This window comes from Aythya marila, assembly GCF_965140915.1.
Source record: "Aythya marila genome assembly, chromosome: 5".
NCBI classification, from domain to species: domain Eukaryota; kingdom Metazoa; phylum Chordata; class Aves; order Anseriformes; family Anatidae; genus Aythya; species Aythya marila.
Window position 1 is genome coordinate 12,874,586 of NC_139046.1, and position 20,090 is coordinate 12,894,675.

A 20,090-nucleotide genomic window follows, 5' to 3' on the forward strand; every position below is an offset into this window, starting at 1 on the left:
ATTATCTTTTCTGCTTACGGTAACATCATTTCTGGAAGCATGACAGGGTTGACCTAACATTGAACTTAACTTCTGAACCTAGTGTATTTGTTTTATACTATTACCCCAGGCAGAAATGGTTCTAATTTCAAGAGAGGCTAATTAGAAAAATGCATCAATGACTTTCCCATTGACATTGGTGCGTAGGTGCCATCCTGTGGCCCTGCCGAGAATTACAGCCCGGCTCCGGGAAATCCCTGATGCTGACTTGGAGCCAAATTCTGCACCTTATCTGGTTTTTAATTCTTGCCTTTCTGACCCCGCCCTTGTGTTTTTTCTTACAGGTTGTCTGGCGAAAGCTGGGTGATGCTGCGAGCTCCAAACCCTCCATCAGGCAACACCTTTCGGGAAACCAGTTCAAGGGGCCATTGTAGGAATGCTGCCCCGTCGGCTGTGATGCTGTGAAGACTAAAAGAGGCAGAGCTCACGGTTTCTGCCTGCCTGTTCTTTGGGAGTTGGGGTTGAGTTTCTTCAGGGTTTCCTTTTTTTTGGCTTTTTTTGTAACTGTCAATAGTGTAAATACGGCAGCTAACAGCCTGATGTCCAGGCTGTGGTGCTCTGAACTAATGTTCAAGGGGTAAGCACCCAGTAATGCCAGACTTGCATCATTTGTATCGTAGTTCAAACCCGCTTTGTTGTATGGTCTGTTTGTAGAGTTAACTAACCTGAAAGCATTTCTGAGAGGAACAAGAAGAACCCTTAACCCGTGGAAAAGTCACAGTTTTTATCACTCCTGTCCACCTACTTTTCAGTGATTCATAGCTAGGTTAGTGGCTCCAGGCAGCACTGTTCTGGAACCTTCCAAGGAGAAAGCTATTTGAATTTCCCACCTTACAGGCTGCCAGGCTCCTGAACTGCTAACATTTTTTTTTTTTGAGGTCCTTATTGCGAAGAACGAAATAGAACTGTTTTCACCAGGCGCTGTGTAATATACCGAGTGGTGAGCTAAAACACCGGCACCGCTCGGTACCTTGTGCAGTGGTACTCATCACAAGTGTACAGAAAATCTTGAGACACTGTGTGAGCTGTTAATGAACTATTTTTTTCATGAACAAATGACACAAGATTTCTGCGGTTATAATGTGAATGAACTGAAGTCACTTAGCCACACACCAGTATTCCCAACAAAAATGACAACACTTTTCCTGTAAAGCTTTTACTACTAAATAATTCAGCAGTAACTGCCGTCCTCACAGTGCTTATGACTTTCACAGTATCTTCGAGAGCAGCTCGTCTTTCACACACGGAAGATTTGGGTATTTTTTAATGTTTGTGCTGGATCCCTCACTTACATTGGTTACTGGCTAAGGTAACCAAACAACAACCTTGCAGAGCTGAATAAAACTCAATAAACACAGGCTGTCAGTTGAGACTACTTCCTGCCATTCAAGCTTTATTTTTGTTAATGAACCAAAACAAGTGGGTTTTTCCTTCTTCAAACGGCTGTATATAAAACAATGGGACATACTTTGCTATTGTGGAGTAGCTGCTTGTATAGTTGTAAGAATTTGACCTCCCCCCTTTTTTTCCAAGTTGTCACAGCAGCTGTCCCTGTGTTCCATTCAATGTTCTTTCCCATCTTTCCCATTAGTCCAAGGAAGCTGAACTTGGTTATTAAATTCATTGGTGTAAAATAATGTTAAAGACAGATATGTGTAAAGATCAAAGCCTCCTCTTCAAATGTTGCATCAATTTTAGTGATTAGCTGGAAGATTTTGTGACCTCAAACACCATCATTTTGTTTTTGTTCTTTGTAAGACTCAGTCACGGCCACAGCTGAATTAGCTGGATAAGTTCTTCTTAATTTGTTTTACCAGCTGAGCTCTTGACGTGTCTTATCATATTAATACGGAGCACTGATACGATACCAAGAGGCCTGTGCTGCAAGATATGAATGAAATAGAGAATTGTTCCCATGGCATGTAGTGTACGTAGCTGTGTGGGTAAAGATTTTGCAGTGTCAGAGCCTTTAATCTGTAACCAAAATCTGTAATAAAAAAATAGAGCCAGAATTCAACCAAAATACATACCAGGCAGTAAGAATTATTTCATTATTCAGTGCAGATATTAAAATAAAAACATAAAAAACCAAGAACCTCCCCCAAAACACAGACACACTCACCCAGCAGGTCATTTCTCACTGTTGTTCAGTCAGCAAATACTGAGCTAGCTAATTCTAGCTCTAGTATTCTATTTATATCCAGTGTAGTCTGGAAAAATCCATTCTGGACAATGACTCTCCTTTAACGTACAGTATCTTCAGAGGCATCCCAATTTCCTCCTTTTTGTTTTTGTTTTGACCTCCAGTTTCTAGTCACCATTCATTGTTTTGTCCTCCTGCACAACTTATACCTTAGGATTTTCCTGCCAGGAGAGGTGATACAAACAGGAGGCACCACTCTTCCTTAACACGTAGTGTGTAACACGGGGTTACTTTTGTCTGTATTTGCTTGAAAACCCATTTTAATTTTCTTGGTATCTAATCTCTGGATTAAGCAGAGAATTCAATCATATTGGGAACAGGGTTAATTTACGTCAGTGAATTTTAACTAAAGCAACACAAACATGCCAGCACTTTCAGGGAGTTAATTGTGATGATGACGTGCTTGCTATTTTAGGAGTATATTAGACTAGCAAGTCCTCTCAGCGAGACAAGAGCTGTGCTAATCAGATTACGAGCCTTGCCAGCTATGTAATTCTCGTTCCAATATTCCCTGTATCAAATTTCTCGCAAAATCTATTCAATGACTTTAAGCAAAGCTTTTATTCCACCTGCAGAGCACATGCACAAAGGACAGCACTGTAATTGAGGTCCATTAGTGCTGCAGAGCCTAAAGAGCCGGTTCACGGGGTAGCCAGCAGTTCAGTTGAACAGCCTTAGAGTGAAGATTGGCTTTTTGATGATTCTGCTTGGCAGCATAGATCTTCAGTGCAAGATGTGCGTTGTTGATCTTGCAGAAGAACATGACGGTGCTGTGTGTTGGGGTGTTATGGTTTGGGGTCTTTTTTGGCTTGCTACTCTTCATACTTAGCTCCCTTTGAGCTCTGAAGTGTCTTCCCAGATTAAAACGACGCTCAATGACTTTACAGGATGACTTGGGTGCTAAGCTTTCAGTTGGCTAAAAAGATGTTTTATGTGCATATTTACATTCACTTACCCACGTGCTGAGTCTTCAGTGAAAACTACCTGAGGAGCTGTGTACGTTAAGTTGGTGGGGAGCATCCCTTGCAATAGCAGCCATTGAATTGATCTGTTTGGGGCAAGTCCAAGGGAATTTCCTCAGGAGTGCAGCCCTGGGTTCTGCGATCCTCTGTCAGAGAAAGCATCCACTGATCACAAACGGACTTTGCTCGCTTAAGGGAAGTAAAATCACACGCTTGGCTTTTGTTGGAGGGACAGATGTGAACGGCATTTCCGTGAGAGTTTCTGAAATGCTGTGGTGGAACCAGCTGCAGCTGGCTCCTCGCACCTCGGTGAGACTGCTGAGCACAACCTTGTTTGAGAATGGCACATTTTTATCCAAATATTAGGTATTAAAATAAACCAGTGTTAAAGTGACCTTTTATCTTTTTAGAAACTGGGGGGGAAGAGTACTACTGATCTTTTTCAAACGAAGTGCATGACTGTAAAGTGATAAATTGTATATTTTTCATAATGTGGGGAAAGTCTATTTGTGCTGCTTTAGAAATCAGTTTAAAGTTTGATTTCTGTTAAACCTGTGATCTTACAGCCCTGCTATATTTTCTGTATATGATTTACAAAGAACTGGAAAAGTTAGCACCTGCTGTTGTGTACATAGCAAAATTCTTTAGACCTTAGCACGCGTTTTTACCTATTATTGAACCACTCTGGCTTTTTTGGGGAGCGAAAGTATTAGTACAAATTTTTTTGATAATGTGTGTAAAACATTCATTTGAAATATTTTAGTAAAAATGAAGTAAGAGATTGATTGTGATAGTGTATACTTCTAGTTGAATAAAATAAAATACCTTCTTTTTAAATAAACTGATGAATAAGGCTTGGGAGACAACTGCTGAAGTATCTTGCAGTAAGTACCGTAGTTACGGATTCTGAACTGAAATGAAAAACCCGAGAGCCCTCTAAATTCAGAACCAATTTTATTTGGGTAGATGTGAATGAAGTTAGTCCCATTTATAACCAGGATTTACATCACAGTAGGTTGTTACATTCAGACTTTCACACTTAGAAAATATATATATTATGTACAGGAATTTGCAAATAGGTGTAAACATACAATACTTTTAAGATACCAGTACATTCCAAAACAAAAATATCAGCAAGGCAAACACCTCAAAATGATTCCAGTCAGCTAGCATTCAGAATCTCTCTTAAATAAAGTAGCTTTTATGCTCGAGATTGTGTTGTTTTTAATTATTACTGAAAAATGAAGTTCCTTATTATAGATGAAATTTCATGGTATCTGGCTATTTTGATACTCAAAAATAGGCACCGATTTCTAGAAGGAAATTTACTTCTTACTGATATAGTTGAGCCAATATGGCTGGTTAACAATTTTGCTAGTACAAAGTAATCCAGTGCTGGAATAACTCAGACAATTTAAACTTAAGTCAAATGTATAAAGTTAGAATAGATACTGCAAAGCTGATTAAAACCTAGAAGCCTATGTAACTCACCATAAACAATACTGCAAACAGATAATCTAAATTCTCATTTCACGGCCTCATTTCTTCATCTAAATTATACAAATCACCCTCCTCATCTTTACAATGCCGCTTTTGGCTAGCTACTCCTGCCCGGGCAGCGTACGGGGGCATCGTGCAAATTACCTCCTGCTATCTCATCCAGGTAGCACGACCAAGTCCCGCTACAGGGGGCATGCCAGGCGGGGGGATCGGAGGTGGCACGGGGGGCTGCCCGCCCGGGGGGACGGTGGGCGGGGGGTAACTCGCTGGTGGCATGCCCAGCCCCGGAGGTGGGTGAGGGGGTACTGCGTGAGTCGGAGGCAGCCTGGGAGGTGGGAAATTGGGGTTGTATGTAGGGGGCGGCGGGTACCCGGGGGTAGGAGGGGGGATATTGGGGGGAGGGAATGAGGTGGGGGGCGGCGGGGGGACTGGCGGGGGCGGGTTGGGAGGATAGACGTGGGGATGGTAGGGTAGGTGAGCCGGTGGTCCGTAGGCCGGAGGCAAAGCTCCGTAAGTTGGTCCTTCTGTTTTCATCATCGACTGCAGGCTCTGATAGCCCTCCCCTGACATGTACGAATTGGTGGTAGACATCCCTGTAATGTAACTGGTGGGGGGCGGGGGCGGGGGGCGGTGAGGCAGAGGTGGAGGTTGGTGCACCGGGGCAGGATGAGCAGGGGGAGGAATCTGGACCTTTGGCATGTCTACTGAGTCCACGGTAGTAGATGGCTCTGCTTCTCCCATCGAAACTGCAGTTGTCAAAGGCGGCTTGCGCTCTGGAAGAGAAAATTTCATTATTTGTCTGAAGGACAGCAGCAATTACTTCTGAATACTTCTGTATTCTCCTCCAGTTAACGCATCAAAAGATAACAATTTTCTGTCTCTGAATGCTACGTGGTACCCAAACAGGCCTTGTTACATCACTAGAAAAGAACCAAGCTGCAGAACAAAATTCCGTTTTTCCCATCCTAAAAGTTACATACATTTCCCTTACTACTATTTTCTTAACATTTAAATGTTGTTCTACAATCAGCAGAAACTGGCAGGCTGGATGGACAGAATCACTGCTAGCAGATTTTAAAATATCAGGGGACCCAAGACACCAAAAAATCTTTTGATCAGAGTTTCAATCTTCTTTATTCTATGTCTCCCTTCTACCCCTTTTATACTCCAGGCAGTGGCCTGGGATGATTCTCTGCATTTCACTTGCCTCCCATGTTGTGAAACATTTGAGAACACAGGCCAAAGTCTTGAGTCTTTAACAGAATATTTTCCCCTCTTAATACCAACTTTGTGAAGTAAGGAATTCTACAGGAAGAAGACTGACCTAATGGCAACACCTCTGTATCACCATATGGTCAGTATTAAAAAGTCCAAACAAAAACATTCTGGGCACCTGACATCCAACTTGTAATAAATAACCATCTAAAACATTGTCCAGTTAAGAAAAGTCGTTTAGAAGCAGATATATACAGAGCGGTCATTCCCAGTGACATGTAACAACCAAACTGGCAAAGCTAAACAGAATTGGAGATCATTAAGCCTTCTAGTACTTTTTTTTTTTTTTTTCTCCCATTTGGTCAATAGACGTTCTTAGTTTTCAACTGCTATTTCCTCAAAGCCTGAAAAGCCAAGAGATGGCCTCTAAAGGCTATTCTTCAAATGTGTGTTTATACAGTAATGTGCTTGTATAAACAAATCTAAAATTTCCCTCTTAAAATAACAAGGGAAACAAGTTAGTTACCTGCTTAAGTAGGATTTACCTCATCTGAGCACTCATAATTTTAACAGCAAAATTGCCTGCTAGGACACCTCCATAATTAGATGATGCAAAGTGGGTATGCTGGCTGTGGTACCTACAAATTCCAGAACTTGTAGTTCCTAAACTATAGCAGGCAGTAATTTCTCCATTTGCTCATTGCCAGTATCACTCTGGATTTAAGATGTACGTTCAATATTTAACAACTGATGAAATGATGAATATGGTCTTCAGAAGAACTCCCTCACTCTTAATTAGTTTTTAACAAATGAGGAAAAAATGGTCCTACTATATTTCAGAGCACTTTTTCTCTTGCAATTCCACGTTAGAAGCTGCCATCCTACAGTTACATTATGGACCATGCTCTGTAAAATATTTATGTCATATTTAAGGGTCAGTGGAAAGATAACTAATGCATCAACACGCTGGAAGCACATTTTTACAACAGTAGAGTTCATTTTGCAAAGGCAAGGCATGTGTGCAGTGTTCAACTTCCCTGACAGACAAAATCCATTTCTGGACACAGCAAAGTGTCCTTACTTTACTTACAGTAGTCCCCCTTACTATTTACAAGTTACACATCTGCAGAATTTCTGTATCACAGATATAACGTGAAGGACTTTTATAGGACAGTTGGAAGCTACATGGGCAGTAGTATGGCATCTGCCATCCATTTAAAGGACTTTTGCCTGCTAGTCAGTCACTCTTTGCCTGCTAGCAACATTTACCTTTATTCTTCCTGGCCTCTGAAAATCAGAGCTTTGTTTTGCCCTCATCCACGTAGTATAGTCTTATTTCCATCATATCGTTTTTGCTTCTGTCTGGAAAAGCTTGTGCTACTACAATGAAATTCCCTCTAGAGCTTATCTACCTAATGCTTTTACTTGCCAAGCTGATTAATCAAGGCAACAACCCCTCCCCCAAGGTCACTACAACTGTATGAATGAAAGATTAACTGCAACGGTAAATTTGTTTTAGAAGATAAAAGCTTACCTGGAGGTGGGTGTGCAGGAGGTATTGGTGGATGTGAAGTTTCAATTTTAGGAATTTTAGATGGTGGTGGTGGTTCTGAAAAACATTTGGAAGTTCCTAATTAGCTATTGCTCTGCGGTATTTTCCAGAGCCCATATATAGTCCCATTCTAACACTCACCATCCGTCATATTACTCTATGCAAAGTGCAGTGGAAACATTATACATTAGGCATGTTTAATAAAGAGAACTAAAATCAAGACCCTTGTATAAATTAAGTGGCACCAGGCATCACACACCAGTCTTGCAAAAGAACATAGGCATACAAATTCAAGCTCCGTATTTTATAACTGGAGACAAAGTGACCCAGTAACAGTATGACTGCACAGATGCACACGTACTTTTTCTAGAAAAAAAAATGAACTTTAAAAGAGTTAAATAAATCTCATGGGAGGCTGAACTGTTACGTTCTGCTAACATCAGGGAACATGTATCCAAAACTCAAAAGAAAATAAATAGAAACAAAAGAAAAAAGGCAGTTACACAGGAGAGAGTAGGGAGAAGAGAGAGTTCTCTGGAATCTGTCTGCAGAGCCTGAAAGGGAGAAGTGCCAAAACTACTTAGGAAAGGTTACAGAATTAATCCTAGCTGTCCTGAAATAAATTGCTCCAAAACAGCAGAAGAGAAGGAAAAATAAAAGCACGTCCATACCAAAAGATGTGACCCTGCAGTGAAACATCTCTTAAGTTAGACTGCGTATTGCAGTAAGATGCCTTTTACAACAGCCAGTTAAAATGTCACTGATTACCAACAGACTTATTAGTGCAGGCATTCAGTGGCACGGTACCTTCCATCGTTTCCTTGTCCCACAGCTTGCTAAACTGAGCCCAATTAATGCATGGAGTTGTATACTGAGAGCTGCGTAGTTTAGCAAGATGTTTACTGACTGTAAACTGTATTAAGGGATTCTCGGGGCACAGTTATACTCCATTTTTACAAGTTTTTAAGCTAGGAACATTTTATAAATCTTACAGTCGGCAATTAAAGATGCAGCATTAGTATCAAAATAGCTTAGAACTGCCAGGCCCATAAGCAAACAAACTAAGCACATGTCAGTGAGTAACTTATTCTCCCGAAGACAGTAATTTTGCTTGCATAAAATGAAAAAAGAAATTGTTAACATTTACCTGTTGTCTTTGTTTCTTCTTTTGGAGACACAGTCTGTTTAAAAAAAAAAAGATGGAAACAAGTCAACTATTGCAATACAAAGCATTTTAAAATTTGAAAAAGCAAGCCAAACAGGAAACAACTGATAGCTTGTTGAAGAGCTTTTGTACAAATCTGACTAAATCAGAACCAATTTCCAACTCAGCAGCAGTATCTTTGTCCCTCTCCTAAAAGGAGTCATGGAAACCCATTATTTATTCTCCTATTTTTATTAGAAGGTTATTAATGCACAACCTCTTTAGCAAGATGTAGTGCAAACACTGAACAAAGTCAAACCACATTGGGAAAGCCCAACTTATCTAGAAGAATGAAGACTGAAAAAAAATTGAAGCTATTTTAGATTGAGGATTTCCTGTTGTTCTCATGGTTGAGTATTACATCTCATTTAATTTATTTAGCATCTGCTGCACGTACATTATGGTCCAGTGTATTACTTGCTGAGCTGAGAACAAGAGACTTGGCCTCTGTTCCCGATTCTGCTTTGACCTGTCATTTGACCTTTGTCAAAACCCCTGCAGGCCTTCACGCTTTATTTACCAGGATAGGACAGTGAAAATAGTGCTCTGTGTAATACACTTCAGAAGCCCTTAGATGGGAAGCTCTGTATAAAAGCCAAATATTATGCCAGGAACAAAGAAATGCACATTGAGTAAAACCCACAAAACCCCACATCATCCTTCTGATCACAAGTTGTTGGCTGGTTTCTTTTTTAACTTCACAGACAAGGGAATATGAGAAATCTTTCCAGCTTCCTTAGTCCAACTGAGATGAATAGTTAAAAAAAAAAAAAAAAAAAAAAAAAAAAAAAAGCTGAAAACCTGATCAAAGTATGTCAAAGTATGTACAAATGTATTTAAAATTGGGATAAAAATAAGAAGGGTACGCTTCTACTGAATGGAAGTGTGTGCCTTTTAAATGAAAGGGTCTTTTATTACAGGGACTATTTAGGTCTAGTGGTTTTATCTTCCCCAACTGTTGCTCAGTTCCCATCACTTCAGATTCTGCAGGAAGAAGGGGCTGACATTTCACTTGAATTTGAACAATAAATTCCCCTTAACTGTGCTGGGTGTTCTCAGGACTTCTGCTGTCCAGTACAAAGGTACCTGAGGCCTGCTTAGGATCACCTTGTGGTCTTAAGCATCATTCATCTCCACTCATCATCTTAAGACCATTCATCTCCAGTCACCTTCTGGTTGTTTTCCAAGTTTTTAAGGATAATCTTCATCTTTCCATTCCAAACACACACCGCTTTCTTGGTGACTCTCACAGACTCATTTGCTGCTTTCATTTTACTCAGCCAGCCTTTTCCCCATTTTCTAGCACTAAATTCCTTGTTTGCAAAACCGTGTGAAAATATCAAATATCCTTGCTCTTTCAAACAACTGCAAGTCCTCATTACTTACTGGCAGAATTTCCAATACATCAATTTGTGAAGTCAGTTGATTAATTCAAGTGGAAGCAATTTAGTTATTTTGCATTTGTGAACACAAAACGGTGTTCAGAAAACGTCACTGAGGTGCATTGCCAGTAATATGGAACAAGCAACTGCAGCCAAACACAAAATAGCTCATGGGACATAAAAACAAAAATGAGTTTTTACCTTATGCATAAAAAAAGTCAGACAACAAAACCAAAGCCTATTACTTCTCTAATAATGGCAGTTACTAAAATAGAAATGAGCTTTTTTTTTTTTGTCTTTGTATCATATTGTAGTTTCTATTGCTCCAGCCAGGACAACCCTGAGTCAAAATTAATGATTTATTAGCATGCTAATTATTATTTAATATTTTGTAAACAAGCTTAATCCACATAATAACAGAACTGTTCTTTTAATGCTGTTTTTACATGCATTAAATTGTTACCACTAATAATTCTTAGTTTAATCAAACCAAATATACCATCTCATGATTCATGAGTATATTTTTAGTGAAGTCAACTGAAAATTCAAGTGCTCTTCACCACCAGAGATGCAGAGGATGTGCAGATGCTTTAGACATCTGGTAAGGGCTTGTAAGTCATGGGCCAATGCCTCAGCTGCTTTAAAGTATCTTGGCTCCACAAAAGATAATGGAGTTATAGGAGTTCATATAAATGGAAAATCTGGCCTCCAGGAACAAAGTATATTTATATTCTATACAAACTGGAGAAGTCCTACAAAGCGCTATTTATAGAAGAAGGCAAACATTTTTTAAAAGGTTTATGGCTCATCTAACCGAAGAATATCTTTGTAGCACCAAGTAAATCTTTCAAACACTACACATATTGTTCTCCCACATTGTTTTCTGGAGAAAGAATTAGTTCAGATCATCGTATCTGCTTTTCTCAAATTTTGTTGTTTTGCAGGGGAACAGCACAAACTCCTCTGAGTCACCCTTTATTTTGTATTTGTTCTGTATGTCTACACTGCATCAGACTTACCTTTTTATTTGTATTATTTGCTTCCTTAACTATTAGATGGTGCAACTAAAATTCTAAGAAAAGCTAAGAGGCTCTGACGGCTCGACGAGGGAGCATTGCTAAAGATCAACAGATACTGTTTGTGCAAAATGCATTGCTTTTTTTCTGAGAGATAATTCATTAACACATGGGATGAGGTATAATCACTAGTGCTGCAATCGTAGAGCTTTAGAACAGGCTTTCCTAACAACGTTCAATCAGATGGAAACACACAGAAAAATCCTAACTGCTGTTTATGGTTTCTAACATGCCAAACTGTCCTAGATGATTTTGTTGAATAAAAGGAGGAAAAGAGTTCCCTGCCCTACAGATCTGACAACCCAAGCAGAGCTTGTGATGATGGTAGAAAAAGCATGCAAATCAATATATACTGTAGAGAAAAGCTCTCCCAGTTTTCAAGCTTTTTATCCTGAGTAACTCTAAAGCAAGTATTCAGTTCACTAACTATATTTCAGTGAACGTTTTTTCTTCCAGCAGCAGGCTGTATCTTGTGAAGACCACAGTTTTAGGAAGTCACTTTTCTCTTTTTTAGGAGGCTGCCATTATGAATATGCTTCATTCTTCCAATCCCAGTTCATTACATCATTTCTTACTTCCTTTTTTTTCCTCTTTATATCTGGTCTCTACTTTGGGCATGCAGTAGTTAAAATAAGTAGGAGCAAAAGCTGTAAAAGCCGGACAACAGTGTATTTCCTCAATGGACTTCTTCCAATCAGTTTGCTTCTGAAAATACTAGGTACATCAAGATTTGAGTAACACTTTACCACTTTTTTGGATAACTTAGAAGTTAAACACAAAAACTGTAGATAAAGGTTTAAAAGCTTTGCTTGGCCTTGATGACTATAGAAAAGCACATGGGCAACTTCTGATATTATCCAATTGCTCATGAAGTTTCTTAATTTTAGTGGTGAGGTGATAATAAAAAGTGACACTTCAATGCATGAAGTATTTAAAGGCTTCTATTCAATTATTTTGAAGGACTTTTTCTAAGAATTTTTTCATACTTTTAGAATTTTTTTCCCACATTATTAAAGACTTATTAAAGACCAAGAAATCCAATTAACGTCTTCATTGTGCATATTGCTACTCGAAGAGACCTTTCTTTAATTAAGCCTGCTCAATAGCAAAACCAACAGATTTTGATGGCACAGAACCATGAACCTTAGTAGTTCAGGCTGACTAGAAAGTCTGCTCAGTTGGTTTTGACCCAAGTGAAATAAGAATATACTATGCCAGAACTGTCAACGGTGTTCTATACTAATGTACTTGCCATACAACCAACTGAAGTCCACCATAAAAAATTAACTACCAGGCTCATTCTTAAAGCAAACAAGTCTGCTGCACCACGGCCTTAAAATAAAAGGGACATCAGGTCAGATTGAAAACAAAATGCAAGTTAAAGTTCAAAGTTAAACTTACTGCTGGTCTTTTAATATTTCTAGGAGGGCTTGACTGGGGAGAGGGCTTTTTAGATTGTTGTGCTTGTGTTTGCTGCTGCTGCTGCTGCTGTTGCTGTGATGACTGTTGTGACTCTTTTTGCTGCTGAGTCTGTGATTGCTCTGAACCCTGTGCTTGCTGTGATTGCTGTACTGTAGGTGCCTGGGGAGTGGACTGAAGAGACGGTGGCTGCTGCAGCTGGTGAGGAGTATGATGAGGCATTTGCTGTTTTCCCTGGGAGTACAGGTCCAGGATCTGGTGACAGATGTCTTTAAAGATAAATAAATAAAATCCAATGATTACACACCCATAATGTACAAGCGAATATTTAATACACAATAATCAACTCAGCTTTTTGCTGGATATAAACTTCAGAAAAATTCATTGCAATTATTTGTTCTTATGACTACGGATTGCATTTTTTAAAAATGGACTATTTTTCAATTTATACTTGCATTTCTGATTTTCTTCTGCCTGTGCTGAACAATGTACAGTTGTATATGCATATTCTTGAGAAGAACAACTAAGTGTCTTGGTACTAGTACACTGCATGTCGTGACCATGTGCCTAGAAAGCCAGTTAACAGCATAGCAACAGGACAATAGCATAGCAAGAAAGTGAGTGAAAGAAGACTGTATGTTAAGACAGACACATTGAAATACACAGTCACTGGTCATAACCAACAGGGGTTCACAAGGGGCAAGTCCTGTTTAACCAACTTAACTTCCTTTTACAACATGGTTACCCGCCGGGATATTCAAAGATTCTATAGGCCAACCACAAGAGTTTCAGGAAACTAAGTAAATGACTGAAATTCTTCTTCCAACAGCTGAACCAAAGGAGGAAAAAACCTTTACAGAAGAGCTAAATGAGTTCTTTATAGTAAGTTCAATTAAAAGCCTGGTTAGGGCATAGCACATATGCCCTAGGCTGCACACTCTACATGCTTATTTTGACTAAGACCCAGAAAGAAAGCAATCTTCATTTACCTGTGGCCCTAGATCAAACAGTTAAATATTCCTCTTTTAGTGGCAAGTGTTTCTCATACCTTCCAGAACATCCACAGGAACATCTTGGACAAACTGCTCCCACCATCGTCTGTACATTGGTTTCGATGTCCACTCCTGTATTTCAAACTTACACAATCGGCCTGCTAAGTACATAACTGCAACAGCTATGATCTCCGGTTCCCACTGCAGTGACAGGGTAGTGCAGAGGCTGGAATATTAAAAATAAATAAATAAATAAATTCACAAGCCTGGAGATAATTGTGATTGTTGAAGTACAGAACTTTAATATACAACAGTTAGAATTACCGAGGTATCAACTCCCACACTTCAACTTCTCAGACAAACTTAATGGAGAAACTTAAAAACAGCCAAATCAAACAAAAAGTTTACAAAACTAAGCCGTTTCTGCACTACTGCTGTCATTAAACAAGGCAATTTTAGATACACATAATACAAAGGGCATGTGCTTGCTTCATATATGAACACAGTTTTGAGTTCAAAAATAGAAAACCTAACACTACATGGGAGTAGAGAGGTTGCTGAGGGGGAAGAGCCAGCATTATATTCCAGTGTGGGCAGCTGCATTCCACTGTAGCCTCATCTCTACTGTTAACTAAATACAGCACTCGTGTTCGTTGCTACTGAAGCGTGCTGTCACTGCATTTCAGCTGGGTAGAGAATGATGCCCAAATTTGGATTTTAGAGTTTCCAAATGTTTTTCAATAAAATGTAGAGACATAAATATAAATAAATAAATAATAATTTTAATAAAAAGAAAAAACGCTAACACAAAATTGTAAAGCAACTTGTCAAGCAATCTGGATGCAAGTTTTAAATCTAGCTTTAAAAACTGCAAAAGGTTATTCACCAAATAGCCTTTAATAGAACTGGTGCTAAAATAACTGATATTATTAGTATTATTGACATCTACTGAGTAAGTTCATGTCATAGTAAAAGCTACTGCTTCCCTGTATTACAAAATTTGTTTTTCTCTTCTTCCTTTTCCCTCCATAGATTCCTGGCCTACTTCTGCAGTCATCCTAGATTCCACGCTCAATAGAATTACCATGGGAAAGACAGAAAGAAAAATGTAAAGAATACATAGATCAAGAAATACCTCATCTATCCTCATTATGAGCTGAAAACATATAAACGCAAAGGAATGTCAGAAATATCTAAACCAAGAATAAAGTAAGCAACAGTAACTATTTAACTTTTAAAAGGTTTCCTAGCAGTACCTTACCTGTCATTGACAAATGTCCATGCCATTTGAACCAGTTTTTGAATTTTATTTTTGTCTCCTGAAAAACAGTAAGGAAAGTTGTAAAAAATAAAGTTATTAGAAAGGACAAATGGTTTGGAAAAGAACACTCTTGTTCTGTTAATGTAAATTAAGTGCCAAAAGTTAAGAACTGGCATTGCACCCTGTAATATTTTACCTTTGAGTTGTTTGGCATACTTGAGAAGAAATTGGTATGGATGTTCCACTTGCAAATCAAACTTTATTGTTTGTAGTAAGATTCTTTCAAGGACCATCACTTCTTCCTAGAGCACAAAACAAGGTAACCACAATATTATTCCTTTTTTCACTCACAAATATTTTACGCTGGTATAAAGTATGATTACAGAACATCTCCAGGCAAACATGTTTGTCTGCTTTTGCTTGATTAGGGTTTATCTCCAAGGAGAACAGAAACCTCTCCAACTTAAAGGCTATTTTAAACCCAAATATTCTCCGTATTTATTTTGGGCAGAAGGGTGGAAGTGATGTTTAGAATTCCTTTTCCTACATGGAACAAAGAACCGAAAGAGATACAGCATAAAAGTGTCAAATACACAGAACTACAACAAAAAAATACTCCCACCACATTTCTTCATGGAGTTTTATATCTTTCCTGCACTTATACGAGCCATTTGTAACAACTGCAAAAGAAGTTTAGTTTTACTAAGCCAGAAGCTCTAAACACGAAACTTCTTAATACTTTAAAGATGATACTCTCTTATTTGACTTAGGATTTGCTGTTCTTAAAACCACATTAAAACTGCCAACTATGATTTAAATCTTGATAGCATTTCTAGTTCCGTCCACAATGACTCAAGTTTAATTTCATTTGCAAAGTAACAACAGAATTCACATGAAATCAAACAAACTTTTTCTACCAACATTTACTGCAGTAAGCTCCCCAAACTACTTGTGTTAGCAACAATTATTTTCATAGTTACCCATGTCACCCAAAAGAGCCATAAATGCATGTTGAATGTGCAATTTGGAACGACTGAAAATCAGTCACTGTTCTAAGGAATGTCACTTTGCTGGAGTATAATAGGATAAAATCTATTTCAACGTGATTTTTTTTTATTTTTTTATTTTTTTACCTTTGGATCATCTCCAAACTGTCCAAACTGCACATCATTTAGCAAGCTACGGGCTGTTTTAATTATATCTTTACATTTCTTAGGTGTTTCTTCAACTTTTCCTGCCAGAAAGAGACAGCAGGCTCCTGTCACCTAAAAAAGAAAGTGCTTTCAAAGTTATCGGCATCTAGACATGCAATACAGTGTAGCACTGTTAAAGCACTGGAAGTTTCTATTAACAGATCCATAGAAGTTTCCCAGAAAAGACTTAATAAGCATATTAATTTTTAATATTATTACAGTGTTAATTTAATCTTTTCTTTCTCAAAGCAAAATACAGAATTTTGAGGACTGTCCATTTTACAGAACTTTATTTCATGGTTAGACACCCAAAGCAGAATTTGTCTTGTTTCAGCACTGTCTTTTAAGCAGTTTTAGGATGGTAATTCCATTTTTTTTTTCTTTTAGCCATACAACTGTGCCAAAACTCTTACCTCGTACTTCTAAAGAACAATATCAGCAAGACATAACCACACTGTCAATATAAATACATTTCCAACCACAAATAAAATGTATAAGTAAGCAGGCAGGTGCAGCATATTTAAAGCTGTGTTGATTAAAAGATAAAATGTTTGTTTTTCATCATCCAGAGTTGCAGCGAGCAGTAGTACCCAATCGACTTGTTAATTCAAACAGCCCATGGTTCATGTAATCACAGTATTAAGCAATCAATATTGCAAATACTTACGTATCTCGGGAATTGTTTGAAGGAATGGAACATATAAAACCGATGGAAATAAATTATGCCGGTTGCTAGAGTATCATAGTGTCTGTGGTGCAGAATAAGGAATTTCAAACAAGCCATAAAATTTAAACCCAAGCATATACAATGGAAAAGATGCACCCTGCTATATCAAGTTCCTCAGGTAATTATCCATTCAGTGACCTGATAAAAAACACCGCAAGTAAGACAGGAAAAAAAGCTACAACCCCCCCTAAGACTGTGTAAATACTGTGATTCAACCCTGATACAGCTGATACCTAAAGCATTTATTGGAAGCATGCAAAGCCCTGATCACCTCCATGAGTGGTCATCCACATGATAAACCACACCTGCTTCAAAAAAGGTCCAAAATGGTGATAAGTACATAAAGGAGCAGAAGAACAATCACTTTGCCTGAAAAATGTTACTGTGGAAAACGGTTACTAATTATTCACAACTACAAATGCAACAAAAATAGGAACGTGCTCTTCTCTTTAAGGAGAAATGTACAGTTTCATCTTCACCAGGTTAAACAAAGAAATTCTCATAAACTCAAGAGATTATAAGAAGTACCAAAAATGCAGGAAGTAAAAAGTTTAAGTGGCAGTCTGTGAGAAAGTGAGACAGCAGGGAGAAATTACTTAAATATATACAGATCTGTAAATCTGAACCTAAACAACAACAACCAAAAAAAGAGACAAGGAGGGGAAAGGTGGGAATATACCAGAAGCTCCAGAGGCAAAACATGTAGAAGAATGAATGGAAAATTCAAGACGTGAGAAATTATGTAGATCCATGTGATAAGGGACCACATCTGGTTACAGCCAGAATATCCATAATTAGCAAGACTGTATCCTCTGACTTCTCTGTTGCCCAAGGGCTTGAGACGAAACCTTCACTATTCCAACAAATGGCTAAAAACTACGTAGAAACACATTACATCAAAAGGCGTTTAAGCTCAAAAACATTTTTCATCATGATACAGAAACATTTGAACAACCAACTACATGTATAATGCTATTTCTCTTTTATTCTTAAAACCCCCATTCATCAATACATTTCATGCCACCATGAGTTTAAAGGATACAGCCCTAAACGTGTTCCGACATCGAATATGAATCTGGCCCCCTCCCTGCGGTACCGTGCTTCAGTAGCTGGATCAAGCCCCTCTAGCTGTGAAGGTGTATGTGCCAAGTCCTTCTTATCCCAGTACCAACATGGCTTTGTATGGTCCAGGTTTGCCAAGTTTACAGAAGGGCTGGAGTTTTCTTTGTTCTCCTTCATTTATTAAAATAGAATTGTTCTTGCTCGATAAATTTTCAGAAAAGAAGTCTCCGGTGAGTAGCTTCAGATCCTTTAAGAAAAGCAAAAAGAATTTCTTTAAAAATGGAGGGGATGTTTTTTCCACTTAAAGATAAGTCACATTTAACCTCATCTTATCTTCCCCATATAGCGCAACCACAGTTCAAAAAAGTAAAAATATGTTATTTTTGCTATCACTTGTTTAATAAAGAAACTTTGAGAATACCTTACAAAAATATCTGCTAGTTGTCAACAGAACAGCTTTCCCTTACTTTGTCCACAAGATAAGGAAAAACAATCCAAGGATGGTAGCAGGAAGATTTTAAAAGTTGGGGTGGGGGCACAAAATCAGATCGCTGTTCATAATGTGTGACATGCACACATTAGGTCTGTCTGAACGGCAATTTAAACATCCAGCTGGGTTCCTGAATGTAACCGAATGGTAAGATGGCAACAACCACCTCCAAAAAACTTTTTGAAGTGATCTGTACTTGAGTTACTTGAAGAAAAAACGGTACCAAATTACTGTTCTGTCACATACAGAGATTAACACAACTGTTGTGAGCCTGAATGTTAAGGCACCACCAAAAATCCCCACTAAAACAAGGCGGCTGATTACAGGCAGCGTGTGGCATTTCCCTACGTTGATCAGCATTTCACGTATCTACAGTGACACCATGGTGCTCTGCAAACAGCTTCCTGGTATTTGAGCTACGAGTGATGTCCGGCCACGACACAATTTAAGGAGAGAATGAGCACTGCCTTGGCACTTTTATTTCTTTCAGGCACAAGTCTCTTTTTATCTTAACTCAATAAACTGTGCAGACACCATGCACAAATTACTGTGCATGTAGTCACTGGCAAGGCTTCCAGTAAGAAATGCAGATTAAAATATGATGCAACAGACTTGCTCTAAGCAAAACAGTCAGCGGAAGACCCGAGCGCAAGCTCATTAAAATTAAGCTGTTTAATTTTCCAGAAGTCTTCCTTCTGAAAACAGATGAAAGATCATACAAACAGCCAAAAAAAAAAGTAAAAAAATAAAAAAAAGTGCTGGTGTAATACATCTCTCTCCCTTAACTTCAGGAAGTTTCTTTTTCAGAAGAGAGGAAACCACCTTGGTGCCAGGTCGGTTCGTGAAGGATCTTCATGTCTTGTGGTATCAGTGATCGATCAATGCAAATAGCGCTAGTTACAAGTAAGTGAATAATCAATACAATTTCTGCTATTTATAAATAAACGATCGATACAACTTCGGTTATTTATAAATAAGCGAATAACCAGTGCAACTTCTATTATTTACAGATAAACGAATGATCGATACAACTCGTTACCTATAAATACCCAAGCGCTCAGGATGAGCTCTGTCACCTCCCAGTACGCGAGCAGCCCCTCACAGCCCCCCCGGACCCCCCCTCACTCACCGATCGGCCGCGAGCTCTGCAACCTGCGAGGAAGGAGATGGGCAGCGGTTACTGTCGTTTGTAACGCACCAAACGGCTTCAACCGCCCCCCGAGCCCCCCAAACCGCCCCGCACCCAGCGCGAGCCCCTCACGGCCCCTCACGGCCCCTCACCGCCTTGTCCCGGCGCCCCGCCCGGCAGGAAGCCGCCGCCCAGCTCCGCCCCGCGGTTCCCCTCAGGCCGCCCGGGGGTGCCCGGAGCCCCCTCCCCCGCCGCGGGAAGCGGCCGCCCAGAGCCGGCCCCTGGAGCCCCTACGGGCGGCGCGGCCTCGGCGCCCTGCGCGCCGCCATCTTGGGGAGCACGGCCTGGCCGCCCGGGCGGCAGCGCGGCGGTGGCGGGGCGGGGCGGCCGCGGCCCGCTGGCCAATGGGAGGAGGAGGGACTCCCCGCCGCGGCCAATCGCGTGTCGCCCAGCTGCTGCGGAGCGCCAGGAGCAGGCGCGCTGCGGACCAATCGGAGAGGAGGAGGGGGAAGATTGCGAGCCGCGTGAGCCAATAGGAAAGAGGAGGCGTGGGCTTAAGCCCCAGCCAATGGGAGGGGCGTGCGGGGGCGCCGCCGTGCCCTTTTTTAGGGCCGGCAGCGGCGGGTGGGGCGGCTTGAGGCGCGGGTTGGCTGCGGCGGGGGGCGTGGTTTCGGCTGGACCAAT

General features: G+C 39.8%; 2 protein-coding genes across 4 annotated transcripts in view; one reads left to right on the plus strand and one right to left on the minus strand.

Moving 5' to 3' along the window:
• CCDC85C (coiled-coil domain containing 85C) overlaps positions 1 to 4,026 on the plus strand; it is a 105,589-nt gene extending 101,563 nt beyond the window's left edge. For all 3 annotated transcript variants that reach the window (XM_082761787.1, XM_082761789.1, XM_082761788.1), the window contains one exon: positions 324 to 4,026. In XM_082761787.1, the coding sequence (XP_082617913.1) occupies positions 324 to 413 (90 nt within the window). In that variant the 3' untranslated portion in view covers positions 414 to 4,026. The remainder of the gene's footprint in view (positions 1 to 323) is intronic.
• A 115-nt stretch (positions 4,027 to 4,141) lies between these two features.
• CCNK (cyclin K) lies at positions 4,142 to 19,779 on the minus strand. The gene is made up of 12 exons (XM_082761786.1): positions 19,559 to 19,779; positions 19,407 to 19,429; positions 17,768 to 18,034; positions 16,666 to 16,747; positions 15,939 to 16,070; positions 15,002 to 15,107; positions 14,806 to 14,863; positions 13,601 to 13,770; positions 12,535 to 12,821; positions 8,619 to 8,652; positions 7,454 to 7,528; positions 4,142 to 5,477 (listed from the first exon to the last, which is right to left on the minus strand). Exons 3-12 carry the CDS (start codon positions 17,962 to 17,964, stop codon positions 4,855 to 4,857), a joined length of 1,764 nt encoding a protein of 587 aa, XP_082617912.1. The 5' UTR covers positions 17,965 to 18,034; positions 19,407 to 19,429; positions 19,559 to 19,779; the 3' UTR covers positions 4,142 to 4,854.
• Positions 19,780 to 20,090: the final 311 nt, after the last annotated feature.